This window comes from Sebastes fasciatus, chromosome 4 (genome assembly GCF_043250625.1).
Source record: "Sebastes fasciatus isolate fSebFas1 chromosome 4, fSebFas1.pri, whole genome shotgun sequence".
Lineage (NCBI taxonomy): Eukaryota > Metazoa > Chordata > Actinopteri > Perciformes > Sebastidae > Sebastes > Sebastes fasciatus.
Window position 1 is genome coordinate 9,557,710 of NC_133798.1, and position 15,816 is coordinate 9,573,525.

At 42.1% G+C, this 15,816-nt stretch overlaps 1 protein-coding gene across 5 annotated transcripts in view; it reads right to left on the minus strand.

Moving 5' to 3' along the window:
• The window catches only part of dyrk4 (dual-specificity tyrosine-(Y)-phosphorylation regulated kinase 4), a 36,935-nt gene that overhangs the window by 12,935 nt on the left and 8,184 nt on the right, over positions 1-15,816 (minus strand). For 3 of the 5 annotated variants that reach the window (XM_074631885.1, XM_074631888.1, XM_074631884.1), the window contains one exon: positions 2,058-2,141. In XM_074631885.1, the coding sequence (XP_074487986.1) occupies positions 2,058-2,141 (84 nt within the window). Of the gene's footprint in view, positions 1-2,057; positions 2,142-5,419; positions 5,921-9,881; positions 10,382-15,816 lie in introns of those variants that run through there. The other 2 variants (XM_074631886.1, XM_074631887.1) reach the window with 2 other exon arrangements.

Genomic DNA, 15,816 nt, shown 5'->3' on the forward strand with positions numbered 1-15,816 from the left:
AATAGGGTCAGATGATGGAGGAAACAACATATTTCAATCAGGTTTATCAAACTCCGAAAGCCTAAAATGTATCGCAGTGTGACTAGATGAAGGCAGACTGCAGTCTAATTGGCAAAAAGAGAATATTCAGGAAAATCAACAAAGAAATTGGCTAATTTCCACAGCTAGAAGGCTTTTAAGATCTTTTTTTTCTGTGGGGAATAACCCACTGTGTGTTTCAATGCAACAGAATAACAAATGATGAACTACACACAACAAAAGCATCTAGAGAGAGTGGGGCAAGTGTGAAGTCTAAATGCATTATTCTTTTTACACTGTAGCTACAAGCTTGTTATTCTTTCATGAGTATGTATCTGTGTCGGGGCGCAGCTTGTCAGTTTCGGTTTGTGTCCTCAGCTCGCGATCTACATCCCTTTCACATGTCTGCGGAGGCTCAGGTGAACCAGGACCCCCGGCAGGTAGCGGCTGGAATTACTGATCAGGTTGAGAGTGAAATGGGGACAAAAGCCTGTGCGGCTGGGTTCTGACAGTCTGTCTGTGGTGGCTCTGTGGGGGGGGAGGTGTAGAGCAGCAACCTGCTTTTCACTGGCTGCCATCCTGCTTGCTCCGAGAGCATGATTACATGTGTCACAGCCTTACAAGACTCATCCCTGGCAATGACGGGCAAAATTAGACCTCTGTCCTGCGCCAAGCTCTCTGGGAAAAATTAGACATCCTACGGACGTGTATCTGTGTCAAGAGGGGCATGACATTTAAGACACGTTTTCTCTTATTGAGCTGCAATTCCACTCAAATTTCAGATGGGGGAATTCAAAGCAAGAGCTGCCCTTACATTCTGCATGCTATCATGTAGCCTTCAGCAATGTACTGTAAATAGCAACACAATGAATTATTTCATATTAATTATTAACAGCATTCCAGGAAAAAAAAGTTTTCCCATCCTTACAGTACATAGTTCTGATATTTCATCTCACGTGTTAAGAGCTGCTGCAGGATCTGCCAACTTGGTTGTGACGCATAGAGATAGGGCTAAATATAGTTTCAAGCACCTGCCACAACAGGCAAAGGAAGTAAACATAGTTACGTGCCTGTACATAACCGGCGGCGGGCATGCTGCTTAAATAAGCTGCACTTGTATCAATGGAAATCTGTGAATGCGTTACGCCACATGTGTACAGACAGATGTGTACAGTGAGTGTGTCAATATAGATGACCTGGATTGTGAAGATCACCATAGACATGTTTAAGTGAGGCTCTTTTTTTCTAAGGAGCTATCCTGTCCAGCTAATTAGACTGTTGTCAGGCTATTAAATGGGCGTTATCAGTTGCTATTAGCCTGAGAGATGTGGGTCAATAGGGGCCTACTACACCCATTAGTAGGTTTTATCATCTATTCACATGGTAGATCACCGAAAGAAGGTATAAAAGAACACGACAGCAACCTCTCGCGACCATAGTAATTATTTTTGTTGTGTTATTTTAACCCGAAACACAATGTTTTTCCCTAAAGTTAACTAAGTGTTTTTTGTTGCCTAAACCTAAAGAAGTTGTAGTTGTGTTGCCTTAACGTAAAGAAGTTGTAGTTTTATTGCCGAAATCTAACTTTTTTTTTGCCTAAACCTAAAGAAGCCTTTTTGTTTGTGTTCAAAACGTGACGTTTCATTCAGTTTTACATGTTAGAACATGTTGCTTTTAAGTTTCACTTTTACAACGTAGTAGGCGTAGTAGGCCCCTAATGACCCACATCTATGGTGCTTATAGGGACTGATAACACCTATTTAATTGCCTGATAACAGTTGAATCGGGTGCAGCATTAATAATCAAAGCAACATAATAAGCCTCTATGATGTATGCCAAAGCCTTTTATTTCTAAAAGTAGAAGGCATTCTGGTGTGTGAAAAGAAAAAAACATAGAAGAAAAGACACATTTTTAGTGTTGATAAAATAATTTGAGTACACATAAGTCAAACACTAAGGGAAAAGATGCCATTGCTGATACGTGTTCTGGGTAAGCGGTGGTCAGCTGCTACAGCGTCTTGCAGAGGGGGAGTGCTGACCTGTGAGCAGGGCCGGTTTGTTCCAAGACGATTGCCTTCTGCTGGGAGTCTGTGAGGGTGGGGGAAGGCCTCCGGTCGTGACGTCTGTGGGAGGAATGAGAGCAATTCATGAAACAAGATGAGAGAGAGAAAAAAGCTGCGGTCACGTGCACATTTTTGTGCATAACAACGTCATCTCTGATGTGAGATTTGGGAATCCTTCTACACCAAAAGAGATGAGTTTAAGCAGTCATCAGAATCAGAAATACTTTATTGATCCTGGGGGGAAATTGGGGTATTAGAGTTGCTCTTGTATAAACATAAAGAAATGTAGGAAAACATGTACAAATATTTGCATTAAAACTTGCTATATATAGCAAATAACCCCAGTGCAAATAAATAAATGTAAAATGCTGATATAAATGCCAGAATGGTATAAATAAGAAATGAATAAGAATATTTCTTGTCATAAAGAATAAATAATAAGAATACATAATACAGTATAATAATTCAGTTGCTTCTTGTGCTCATGCTGCCTGGATTCTCCAGTCTCTTCAGTAACACAAAGCCAGTGGGTTGCTGAGCGAGATTGCAGCGAGACGAGCAAAAAATAATGCACTGTGATCCTAAAATAGATTACTCCTGCAAAAAAAACCAGCAACAACAACAACCCCTCTTGCTATCCAGCATTCTCTGTGTACCTGCTGGTTTGTGCAAGTGTGTGAAAATGTGCATATCCATGTGCCTGGCAGTGGGTGTACACGTGCCTCCGAGCCTGTGCACGCTGCAGATCCACTCACCTCAATGTGTTAAAGGGAAGCGATAATAAAACAACGGAGTTCCGGATATTAAAAAGAAAGTAGCACGCGCATTTGGAATGATTTGACACGATTCTCTCCGACACCAAGCCAGCTTACACGTGCCTTATTAATCAGCGGGTGAGCGTGCAGCTGTGTTGGGCGACACCATATGGGTGAAATAAAGCTTAACCCCCATATGGTGATACGTGCTAAACTCACTCTGCCAGTCTGGCAGTCTGGGAGGGAGGGGGTCAGACAGGCTGGGTTGGGTGTTGTCTACAGGTGCTGGATAGGAAACAGCTTCCCAGACATAATCTTACACTTAACCTCTGATTGAGCTGTCACGGCAGTATTGTCTAGAGGAGGACGAGACGCTGACCTGACTTCTGAGTCTCACTGGATGAAAGTAAACACATCCTGCAAACACTCACTGGCTTTGCTCTTCACATTAAAGTTGATGTGATCTTTCAGTAAGACAAGCAAACAACATATAGGGTTTGATACATCAATGTTACAATCTCAGGGGCACTGTGAGTGACAGCTGGAGCCATGTAGGTCACTGTGGCAGCTTGACTTCTAAAACATCACCTGTAAAGGTCTGCTGTAAGCCTATAATGAGCACTTAGCCGTCATAACATGTGCCCAAGTGCCAAGTGCACACGTTTCTGTATTTCTCACCTCTGTCAATGAGATCCAGAACAGCAGTGGTTCAATATTTATCATTGTCGGTATGTGTTCCTAAAATTCAGGTTTTGCAAAAGAAAACAATAGAAATAATATTTCAAACAGAGTGTGTAGTCCACTCGGCACCAGTGCCTGAACTGGACCAAAAAGGTGAGAAAGTTTGTGACCCAGCAGTCATGTTGAGATCAGTTGAGGAAATATCAAGCACCGCCCACCAGCTGGAGCAAACTTTCTCATTTTACAGCTAAACAGTACACTACAAGATATTTCTGAAAACATTTGAAGCGAGAAATAGGCATTACAGTAACAGAATATTGATTCATATCTGATCAGCACTGCCTAGTTTGATCGGAGTTCGCGAGTGATTGACAGCTGCCTCTGTTGAATGAACAGCCGATAGGAATGCTTTCTCTCTGAAATGATCTGTCATTGTCCAAAGTCTCCCGTCACAGGCTAGATTTTTAAAAGCCTGAAAACAGAGCCAAGAGGAGGTGCAGAAGTCTAGTTATCTCTCAGAACACTTGAGTTACAATATGCTAAAAGGTTATTGTAGATTTTTGCCCAATGATGCTAAAACATTCTGCCTACTGCTGCTTTAAGCTTGCAATGTGTTTACACAGAGATGCAGTTACGCAGGTGTTTAGGGGTGCACACCTAGACTCACCAGGAGGTGGTGGTACGCAATAAGAAGTCAGGGTACTCATGTGGAAAAAAAATCAGAAGTGCCGGTTCTCAGTACTGGTGAGTACCGGTCTGTTTCAGGCACTGCTCGGCACAAAAAGGTAATTAGCTCACAACGTGCCAGGGCATTTATATAAAGATGAATGGAAGTGTAGACGAGGAAAGAGCCAGAGCAATGCCGACTCTGTTTCCGTGTGACTTTGCCGGAGGTAGGATCATCTCAGCAGAGGGGCGTGAGAGCAGCTTTGGGTCCTCAGGGGTCAGTTGGTCAGAGGGTCAGCAATGCAATAAAACCAGGGGTAACATCAACAAACTGTGAAACTGTGCCCACTCACACTATCAGCTGTCAGACACGCACACATTTTCAATGCATCACACTGCCCTGTCTTTCTCACTGCACACACAAGAGGCTGTTTCCTGCATGGCATCAAATGGGACCACGGGATGATCACTGATCAATCCGTGTGATCAAAATGAGTGTTAGTCGTTAGGATGATTAGTTTGTCAAAGCAAACACTCCATTATATCCAACTTTTGTTAGCTAAAAATGGTACAAAATTCCCAAAACGGCAAGGTTTAAATTTACAGCAATTTCCATGTAAGGTGTGTAAAATACACCAGAACGCATATAGACTTACAGAATCTGTCAGCACAACAAACACTTAAATAAGTAGGCGAAACAACGACTGAAATAGAAATGGATCAGATTTTTCATCATAGCTTGGCATGCGGTCAGGAGGAAGGGGGCGTAATACAAAATAAGCATTCAAGTGGGATAACTTAGAGGAGTAATGGAAATAATTCCAAAAGTGAGGATGACTTCACATTCTTGGCATTGATCAATAAAGATGGATAGAGAATGCACAGTAAAATGGTAGAGTGGTATTTTAGTTTATCAATGTAAAAGGATACCTGTGGAGGGTTTCTCCCAAAATGGAATTAACCTGGAAGGAAGCCCTGTATCTGGGCAAAACTCATTCTGATTTCATGGAAAAGCAAATATAGGAAGTTTACTATAGAGGAAGGGGAGATAAAGTATGGTGATAACAATATAAGAACTCTCTCATTGATCAGATAAGCAGACCAGGCTGCAATTATTAGGAAATCATAGTGACACTTTGATTGATCATCTCTCAAATCATATAAACCTGAGTGCCACAGTCACACTACAATTAATCACAGGAAATAACAAATTGCAAACAAATCAAAGTGCCTTACCTTGTTATTTATTTCTGGCAACATTGCTGTGTTAGTCTTTTACAGCTGCTTGACAATCCAAACACAGAGGAGAGATTTATAAAATCCAAGAAAGGCTCATTGTATCCAACTCTGTCAGTTCAGCCTCAAAACCAAAGACGCACTTTGCACAACTTCGTGAGGAGCACTGATGATGAGTAGGACAATCCCGATGACTGATCACATCCACCGACCCAAACCTGCAGCACTCCTGTTTTTACGCGCTAAATGCTCTGTCGTCAGAGAGGAGATTAGCGAGCAAGGACAAGCTGTTGAGGTTTCTGTGCGCCTTGACGCGAACTGAAGGAGCCACCTGTTCAGGTTTCTGCCGCTGACAGATGGGGATTTCCCGATATAGATGTGTTTTTCTCTCCAGTTTGCTGTCATCCACCTACACCACGCAGTGTGACTGATGCGCTCTGCAACACCGACGCACGCACGCCGTGGCCACACACACTCAATTTATAGTCACGGTTATGTAGACTGCTCCTCTCTCTCATACTGAGCTCCACAGAGCCTCGGCACTGGCACAATGTTGCCATGCAGACTCACTGTCATTATGGAGCTTAATCTTTCTTCCATCGTGTGAAAAAAAATCTGAAAATGTCACTTATTCACAATTATTTTAATTATCAAACCAGATGCATATATGAAAGGAAAACAGGTTATAAAATGGATCACTCACAAGAAAAGATGTCTTTTAAGTTGGGACTGAATTTTGGCAAGAAATGATAGCCTATTATATCAGCAGATGGGCTCCCTTTCTCCTATAGAATTCAGCACTGGCTCAGATATGTTTAGTAAGCTATACTGACCAGGGCATCAATGTCAAAGAAAATAGATTGCTTTTAGACCCCTTTTCCTAAGATTTTGTGCTAAATGGCTGCAGACAATAAAGAAATTGAATATTTCCTAATTTTGCTGAAACCCTCCAGAACTTCTAAGTATTAAATGTAGGGCTGTCAATCGATTAAAATATTTAATTGCGAATAATTGCATGATTGTCCATAATTAATCACGATTAATCACACATTTTGTATCTGTTCAAAATGTACCTTAAAGGGAGATTTGTCAAGTATTTAATACTCTTATCAACATGGGAGTGGGCAAATATGCTAATTTATGCAAATGTGTGTATATATTTATTATTGGAAATCAATTAACAACACAAAACAATTACAAATATTGTCAAAAACCCTCACAGGTACTGCATTTAGCATAAAAAATATGCTCAAATCATAACATGGCAAACTGCAGCCCAACAGGCAACAGCTGTCAGTGTGCTGACTTGACCATGACTTGCCCAAAACTGCATGTCTGTAAAGGGGAGACTCGTGGGTACCCATAGAACCCATTTTCATTCACATATCTTGAGGTCAGAGGTCAAGGGACCCCTTTGAAAATCACCATGCAAGTTTTTCCTCGCCAAAATTTTGCACAAGTTCGCAGCGTTATTTAGCCTGCTTCACGACAAGCTAGTATGTCATGGCTTTATTATCATGGTTTTGTTATTTTTTTTAATTATTTAACCATGAGGATGGTCTCTTGAGATTGAAATCTCTTTTCATAATTGCTAAATGAGCTAACATAGTCAATATCTGCAAAAGGATTAGTGGTGAAAAAAAGGCATGTGATAGACTATCATCTCTGCCAAGACATCTCTGAAATGTTAAATTGTCAGAAACAAAAAAAGAAAACTGTCCTCTTCTTCTTTTAAACTGACCAATATATATTATTTGAGTCATGCAACAGAGTTGACAGACAGACTTCATCCAAGACATGCTTCATTTTCTCAGAAAGCAGGAAATATCCTATAACTTGGAACAAGAGAAGAAACATTACAGCATTAACACTGTTTGGCCATCACGATGCAAATGTCAAGACAATTGTTTTCTGATGACTAATCCCCACTGCAGGGAAACAACTCAGTTGCTCCATTCAATGAGGAGCCCAGAGCAAGCAGATGAATATGATTAGATGTTATGCAACAGCAGTGGCCACTTCAGTAATCAGCCTCAAGACAGGATGAGCAGCAATTGAGGAAACTGCACCTGCCCTCCTTATTCCACTCTCCTAATCTATTCTTTTATTCCCTAATCTGCTGTTGCCTTTAACCATACAATAAAAAACACTAAGTAATCACAAAGTTCAATCACTGGAGCTAGATCAGCCATACAGTATGTAAGGTGCTGCTAACAAGCATGCAAGAACTGACACACGGTTTCAGGATTTATGCTGTGATCGGCCCCTGCTGGTGGAGTGGCCCTTCAGGAGAATGGGTGCACTCTCAGAAGTGGGAAGCTCCTTTAAATCTGGCCTGATTAATAACGACAAGGGCTGCAGCAGCAGCAGGCATTCATCTTATACAACCTAGATTGCAACCGGAGCACAACAGACCAGACTGTAGGCTATAGGCCTATATGCTGCTGTAATTCAATTTTAAGACACATAATCACACATTACTTTGCATCTCATTTTAGCTCCACACTGCAGCATAAGTCAAACAGAATTAGAAGAATTATACTGAATATGATAAATCGAATTATTGTAGAACCACGTATAATAAGCTCAAATATTTTCATTTATATCAGACACCATTGTCTGGATATAGTGACAAAAAATAACTTTTTCTCATATTTGCTCAAAGTTAGCGACTTCAGCTTTAAATAGATGTCGAATGAAATAACACAATGGTGGTTGAGCCTGTGGCCCACCACCCGATTAAACTGTTGTCAGGCTATTCAATTGGCGTTATCAGTCGCTATAAGCCCCATAGATGTGGGTCAATAGGGGCCTACTACACCCACTAGTAGTTTTTATCATCTATTTACATGGTAGATCACCGAAAGAAGGTATAAAAGAAGACGACAGCGATCTCTTGCGACTGTAGTAATTATGACAGGAGCAGAAGCGGAAGTCTGGCGCTGTAGTATAGAAAGTGTGAAACTCCACAAAGGGTGGAGGTCAAGTGTTTGTTTTTTTGTTGCCTAAACCTAAAGAAGCCTTTTTGTTTGTGTTCAAAGGTGACATTTCGTTCAGTTTTACAACATGTTAGAACGTGTTGCTTTTAAGTTTCACTTTAACTTTTACAACGTAGTAGGCGTTGTAGGCCCCTAACGACCCACATCTATGGTGCTTATAGCGACTGATAACGCCTAGTGAGATTTTCTTTGGCAAATTACTTACTTTATCCTGATTTGTTAGCCGATTATTTGGTATGTTGTTGCTTTTTAAATGACAAAAATTAAACTAATTACTTGTTTATTGTTGAATAACACATACAATCTATGTGTATTAATTTCTCCTCCATTGTTGTTGTTCTGCACTTGTAGCCTACATGTAGGATGTGACAGTTGGTCTTTGTGGTATTTGTCCCGCCCCTCCTCTATTGTGATTGGACGACTAGGTAAACAGTGACAAGCGCAGCATTTTACCCAAAGTTGAACATTTTTCAACTCTCTGCGACCAGAAAAAACACCAAATGTGCAGCGCTCAGTGCAGAATAGATGCTTAGCGCTTTGTCATGCTGCTGCTGTTTGTAGCATAGCATAAATACGTGGCGCTCCTTTTGCAAAGTATTAAAAAAAGAAAAAAACGTGAACATAGTGGTTGTGGCAGTTGCTTGCCATCCCCTGCAGTATTGTGGTTATTGTGACAGCCTTAGTGCTATGCTCCTGCGGCAACGCTGACGGTCGGGACGGAGTTATCAGCTGTAAGCGCTGAATGAGAGCAGTGCAGAGCAGCGGGCGTGAGCTAGCCAGTGAGCTAGCCAGAGGGGCGCGCTGACAAACACGGACATGCACTAAAAGCACGCATGGCCGGCCCGGCTATGTCAACAAAGCATGGAGAAACTTGGATTACAACACACACAGAGGGAGAGTGACTTCATTCTCTGCTCAAGTAGACATTACTCCTCTATATCTTTACATAGCAAATAGTTGTTTGATGCTATATTAATGCTCTGGATATCCCATATAGCACCTTTTAATATGGAAGCATGCAGAGAAAATGAAAAGCGCAAGTCATGCTCGAGCTCTGAACTGTTATTCAGAATCTTCAGTATGTAGCAGAGATCAAATAGTACATCATCAAACTGCTGTCAAGTCAGTCACTGTAAACCTTGCCACAGTTCACCTGGGAGAGTCATTATGCTCTGTGCATTTTTTGTCACCCAGGTGACAACGCATTGGTGAGCAAAACAATGCAGATACAGTATATCTCACCATGGCAACCAAAAATAAATGAAACAAAGCGTCACAGTTTATGTTTGCCTGACATAACCGAAGACTGTGCTTCGATTCTGAAAATAGAATCTAAAGTGCTCTGAACAGGAAAGAAAAAACAAAAAAGGGAGAAAGAATGAGTGTGGGCATATAGATAAGGTTTGGGCGGATGTAAAAATGGAAATAAATAGTTGTCTTGCCTCTGTTGTCTCCAAACATACCTCAGGTTGGACCCTCCTGTTCCTGCCCCAGCAGCAACCCTGGAGGAGGCTAAAACCACAGCAGGCAGGCGAGGTCCCGTCTCCCCACATAGCACATCACCCCCATGCTGCCACAACCACACTCTGGAGCCCACCTCAGCCTCTAGACACCATTTCCAGCTACAGGGAGGAAGTCACTCAGCAGGTCCGAGATCAGATAGATGCCCTCAGAAGCAAAATTAAGCATGGTGTTGATGATGATGATGATGCCAGGCCTGCATTTCCTCCTGCTTTTAGTCTACAAGCTGTACGTCATGGCGTTGCTCCACTTGACAAAATCAAATTCCTCTCGAGCTTTGATTCTTCGAAGTTCAGTTACGCTGAGTTTCCATTGTTTTCTTTAGATGTGTACAAATCCTGAATATAGGAATGACGTAGAACTTCCTGTTGTTCTTCATAACTCTTCCCCTATGGACTGCGTTATATATTCATCTGAGGTTACATTCTGGTTGTTTGAGACCTTGGCTCCCCTTTGTTTTCTTCCTCGTCCTCCACACTATGTTTCTTTGCTCCAGGACACAGACAGAGTAGAGAGGCAGGCTGCAGACAGACAGTGAGAGGATGCTGTTGCTTTGTGCTGTTGCTATTATCGGTGAGGGAGTGCTCTCTGTCTTCGCCGCTGCCAGTGACGTATGGATGGGACTCAACAAGGGACCCATCATGAGCCGGAGACACAGCAGCAGGGGCCTGGCACTTAGCTTCCTGTAAAGGAGGCCCCTGGGAGTGCAGGTCCGGAGGAAGGAGGAGGAAGGGGGGGCAGTGAGACGTGAGAGAAAGGTACAGTAGATATAGAAACCCATCATCCTCCCAGGTGGGCTCTTCATGGGGCTGAGGAAGTCAGGCAGGGAGGGAGGTGCAGCTGTAATGGGCCTCCCATGTGGTTCAACAGACGTCCGCAACTTTCCTCCTGCCACTGTATCTTGGAGACACCACCGGAGGGGCTGTCAACCTCACCCCCCTCCGTCTTTTCTACCGTTCTCCACCTGCTTTGCTGCTACCACAAACCCCCCTGCGGGATGCTACAGCCTTGCTGACAAATAGCACGTAGGTGAAAGCTTATCCCACCACACCCTGGCTGCCCCTGGCCTCCTGCCTGCATGCTGCACACAGCAGCAGGGAAGTGCAGAGTCCACAGCAGGACAGGACACCGTGGCTGAGTGTGAGCCTTATACTGCAGTATAGTCATGGGGGAACAAGGTGTTGTAATTACCTCTCTGCATCTCTTTATTTGATGATTAAATGATTTCCCGGAGGAGACTAAAAATTGATCACCTCAAGTTACAGTGCAGCATTTCATTTGAAATGTTTTGACATGTCCTCTTAGTGACTACAAGTATCTTACATAATTCTGCCCCTCAACCAAAAATAAAAGCTGTTCATCACCTCGTTTCGGTGACAGGAAAAACGTTGCTATTTCTGTAGCATGGAGCACCAGGCTACTGTATTCCATTACTGCCCTGTCAGCCATCCTTGGTGCTTATATGACACAGAGTGGTAGCTGGCTGCTGTATCTCTTTTCTTCCTACACATCTTTGGGTTCATTTAATCCATGGCTCTAATCCCAATGAAAACAGAGTCATTTGACCGGCTGTTGGCCTTCAAGAGCCACACCTTTCCCACGTGTTTGAGCCATCCAGCCAGATCTGGATAGAGTGAACAGCAGGTGGTTGGACAGGCTACACCAGGCCAGATGAGACTCAGTCGAAGCAGAGCCAAATGGACCATAACCCGGTGCCTTACATTCTGTTGGGCCCTGGCTAATCGCTGCCAGCTGCCAGACGTTCGAGGCAGACTGAAGCGCGGTGAGCCGCCAGCCAAAACAGACAGTATCAGAGTCTCCTTCCATTTGGCAGAGGGCAGTGTGGGTAGTTTGACCTGGCTGGCAGGTGGACTGCAGCACCTGCAGTTTTAGACGTTTCTCAGTGACAGCATGTCACCATGTGAGATATGGGTCGAGTTCACAAGTTGACACAAGCGCATACACTTTGACACACTCGCAGAGTGGCTCAACTGTGGCTTATGACATGTTAATGGTGCTTGGCAATAGCGATGGGTCAGGAGGTGCAGATTACCAAAGTGTTTTCAGGTGATGTTCCATCTGTCACGATCCAGGTATCTATAAATGGAGATTCAGTGGACTTAAAGGAACACTTCCTTTTAATCATATATGACATAAAGTCATGGTTGAGGTCAATTCCCTGTCTGTTGAACCAATTGTGGAAATGCATATAAATCCAAAACGGAAACCTTTGCTATAAATAGGTTATTATGTGATGTCTAGGGAGCCTACCTGTCAACAGTGGGATTTGAAAATAAGGGAAATTTCATTCTTCATGTGCCATTTGATCATAGACTGTATATAAGAAGTGGACGTAGTCACCGTGACGTCCCCCATTGTTTAGTGGACTGCCGTTTTGAAACCTTGAGCATTTTAGCCGTCGCCATCTTGGTATTTGGCCGTCGCAATGTCGTTTTTTTGCAACCAGAAGTGACACAAGAGGGTGGAGCTAAGTATAACCGAATGTTAAATAAGACATTTTTAGGCCATTGAAAATGTTATAATTAACTTTCATGAACTGAAAACACACTGTGAAAGGGTTAAAGTTGTAAGACAAAAACACGGACAACTCCCACACCGCAAAAACGCTGTGGTAGTGACTTGTCTATCACAAGGTAGCCACGCCCTAAAGCATCCCCTGCTTTATGGTCTATTTGACTCTAAATGGTAACATAATTTACTAAATGAACATCATGCTGTATTGAAGAAGACTTGAAACTAGCGATTGAGACCATAAACTCATGTTTACAATGTTTACTGAGGTAATAAATCAAGTGAGAAGTAGGATCATTTTCTCATAGACTTCTATACAATCAGACTTCTATTTGCCACCAGAGGAGTCGTCCCCTGCTGGCTATTAGAAAGAATGCAAGTTTAAGGCACTTCAGTGTTGGTTTCACTTCTCAAACTCGGAGGTAGCCCACTGCATTTGATTGAATGACTTCTCGTCACTAGATGTTAAGGCTACCTACTGCCACCTGCTTTGCTGGAGGGGAATAGCAAACACATCAAATAGGCCTAGTGGTTATGCCTATCATCAACCTTTTTTTTTTTAGAAAGGTAAAAAATACAGGAGATTTACAGGAAAATATTTAAATGGGAGGACAGCGGGAGAGAAGGGTTAAATACGGGAGAATCCCGGGACAGGTATGAGGGAGTTTCAATCCCACAGGGGTTCATATTTGCAAAGGGACGACTGTCTCAACTAGAACTACTCTAACAGTGGTAGCTGATGAACAACCAGCGCACAGTCAGTGTATTTAAAGAACATCCAATAAGCTGCCATTATTGCAAAGTAATTACAATCAAGTCAAATTCTGAATGTTTGCCTGATTGTCCTCATTCTCTGTCAAAAGGACTAAGTGATTTGTTTGCGTGTTTCTTTGTTCAAGTAAATCCGTGCATGTGTGTGTGATTGTAGTGGACACAGCTGAAAATTAAGCAGGACTTAGGCCAAGCCAAATCCCATTAGCCATGTGGAGAGGCTCACTCCACCGTGGTGAAGAGGGTGAGACAAAAAAACAAACTCCTTAATTCATCTTGTGTCCAACAACAGTAGCACAAGACAGTGTTTGACTTTAGCTAAGATCTGTCAAGGTCTAAATGGGCAAATGCATCAAGCACAGTCCTTCATTATATGTTTGCTGCATAGCTTCAGTCAGGGACATTCTGTACTGATGCAACATGTTTATATATAAATATATAGAGCTATATATATACGTACATGTAGCTGTTAGAGCAGAGGGCAACAGCAAGTTGTTGTGTTTTTATGACACATGCTGTAACTGCATGGTCAGTTTGGTGGCTCACTACGCCTCTTGATGAGTAACTGTGACAAAAAATAGAACAAATCATTGAAAATGTAGATGGAAAACAATCAAAATGCCATCATAAAATCATATAATTAACACTTCTATAGTTATTTTCAACCATTGCTACTAGCAACCAAGTAGAGCTGGACTATACAGGATGATATACATTTATATCAAATACAGGACTTTCAACCAGGAAACCGGTGTTTTGTTTTGTAAGTAATGTTAGTGACGTTTGTCCCATGTTTTTTAGTGATGTTTGTGACGTGTTTTCCGTACTTATATTACATTGTTTCCGTACGTATTTTACTTAGTTTACGTACTTATTTTAAGCCCAACCATGATGTTTTTCTTAAACCTAACTAAGTGGTTAACTTAACCTAAACCAAGTGAGCAGTTTTGTTGCCTAAATTTAACTGCGGACCTTACCGTAGTTTTGTTGTGTGCCTAAAAAATGATACGCAAAAAGCCTAAACTGTATCCTCATGACACGCAGAATGTCTGTGTAATGTCGTGCTATTTATACGCCTTTCCATGAGACTGGGTTATGTGTATATATTAGGGGTGTGACGATTCAGTCAGCTCACGATACGATACACGATACAAAATATTGGGTTCACGATCTCGATACGATACAATATTTTAACAATAATTGTAACATCACTTGAATGATGAAAATATATGACTGAAAAAATAGCCTTTTATTCAAAAGACACAAAATGCAAAACAATGCTGTTGTTTGCCCTATAAATAATTTTTTATGGTATCAGTCCTTCCTGTCCTTTGTCCTCCATCAGTCAATATCAGTCCTTCCTCCTGTCCTCTGCTGATGTCACTCAGTGCTGCAGGTAACGTTAGGGCTGGTAGTGGGGGGACTTTGTCTCAGCCAGCTGATCAGTTTACCAGTAAGATACATGACAAACTAACCTAAACAGTTAGACTACACAGCCTACTGCCAGCTTTAGTTTCAGTCTTGTGTAGCCGAGGGTTACGTTGCTCCTATACTTTATGAAGACACATTCACTCAAACACGGCTTACTAGAGGGAACTAAAGTCATTCACAACTCAACTAAATAACTTACACGTGGTTACAGTTAGCTGTTAGTCGCCGAGCTAACGCGCTCTGCTTGTGTAAACATAGCGGCGGAGGATGAGAGACGGCGGACTTGCAAAGTTTTATTGCACTTACTAACAGCAACGAGCGCAGCGTCAACTCGGCGTGCGTTGTGATTGGTTCAATTTCGGCGAGGGCAGACCAGATTTTACTGCGCATGTGTTGTACCCCAAAGATATGATGCGTACTCAGCCTCCTTCCATAGGCCTTGCAGAGCAGCAGGAAGAGGTTGCAGCTGCCCGGAGCCCGTATGTAGGTAGTATCTATTATGCCCTGATATCGCAAATTCAGTTTTTCGTCTCGACGATGCATATCGTCACGTTTTTATATCGCAATATTTCTTTGCACGATATTTCGTCACACCCCTAGTATATATATCTATATATCTATTAGGTATAATAGCCACGACCTAGTTTGTCGACAAGGAGGCTAAATAACGCTCCAAATTCACACAAAATTTTGTTGAGGAAAAACTGGCATGGACATTTTCAAAGGGGTCCCTTGACCTCTGACCTCAAGATATGTGAATGAAAATAGGTTCTATACCCACAAGTCTCCCCTTTACAGACATGCCCACTTTATGATAATCACTAGCAGGGACATTTTAATCGATTGACAGCCCTAATATATACATAAAATCGTTAATTTGGACAACAGAAATTTGCGGAGCAATAACATTTTTATTAATTATCACAATATGATTGTACTGAAAGTCAATAATTAACACTGAATTATTTCTCAGCCTTAATTTCATTTGAATATTTTTTTTCTTTGTGCTTCTTACTGAGATCCTTTGCCTATAGTGACATTGTTTCTGTCACATACTGTACACTGAGAGAGACACATTTTCCCCATCATTTACAATTTATGTGGGTGTGTTTGTGTGGGGTGGTTGATGGAGGTGGAGGTTGA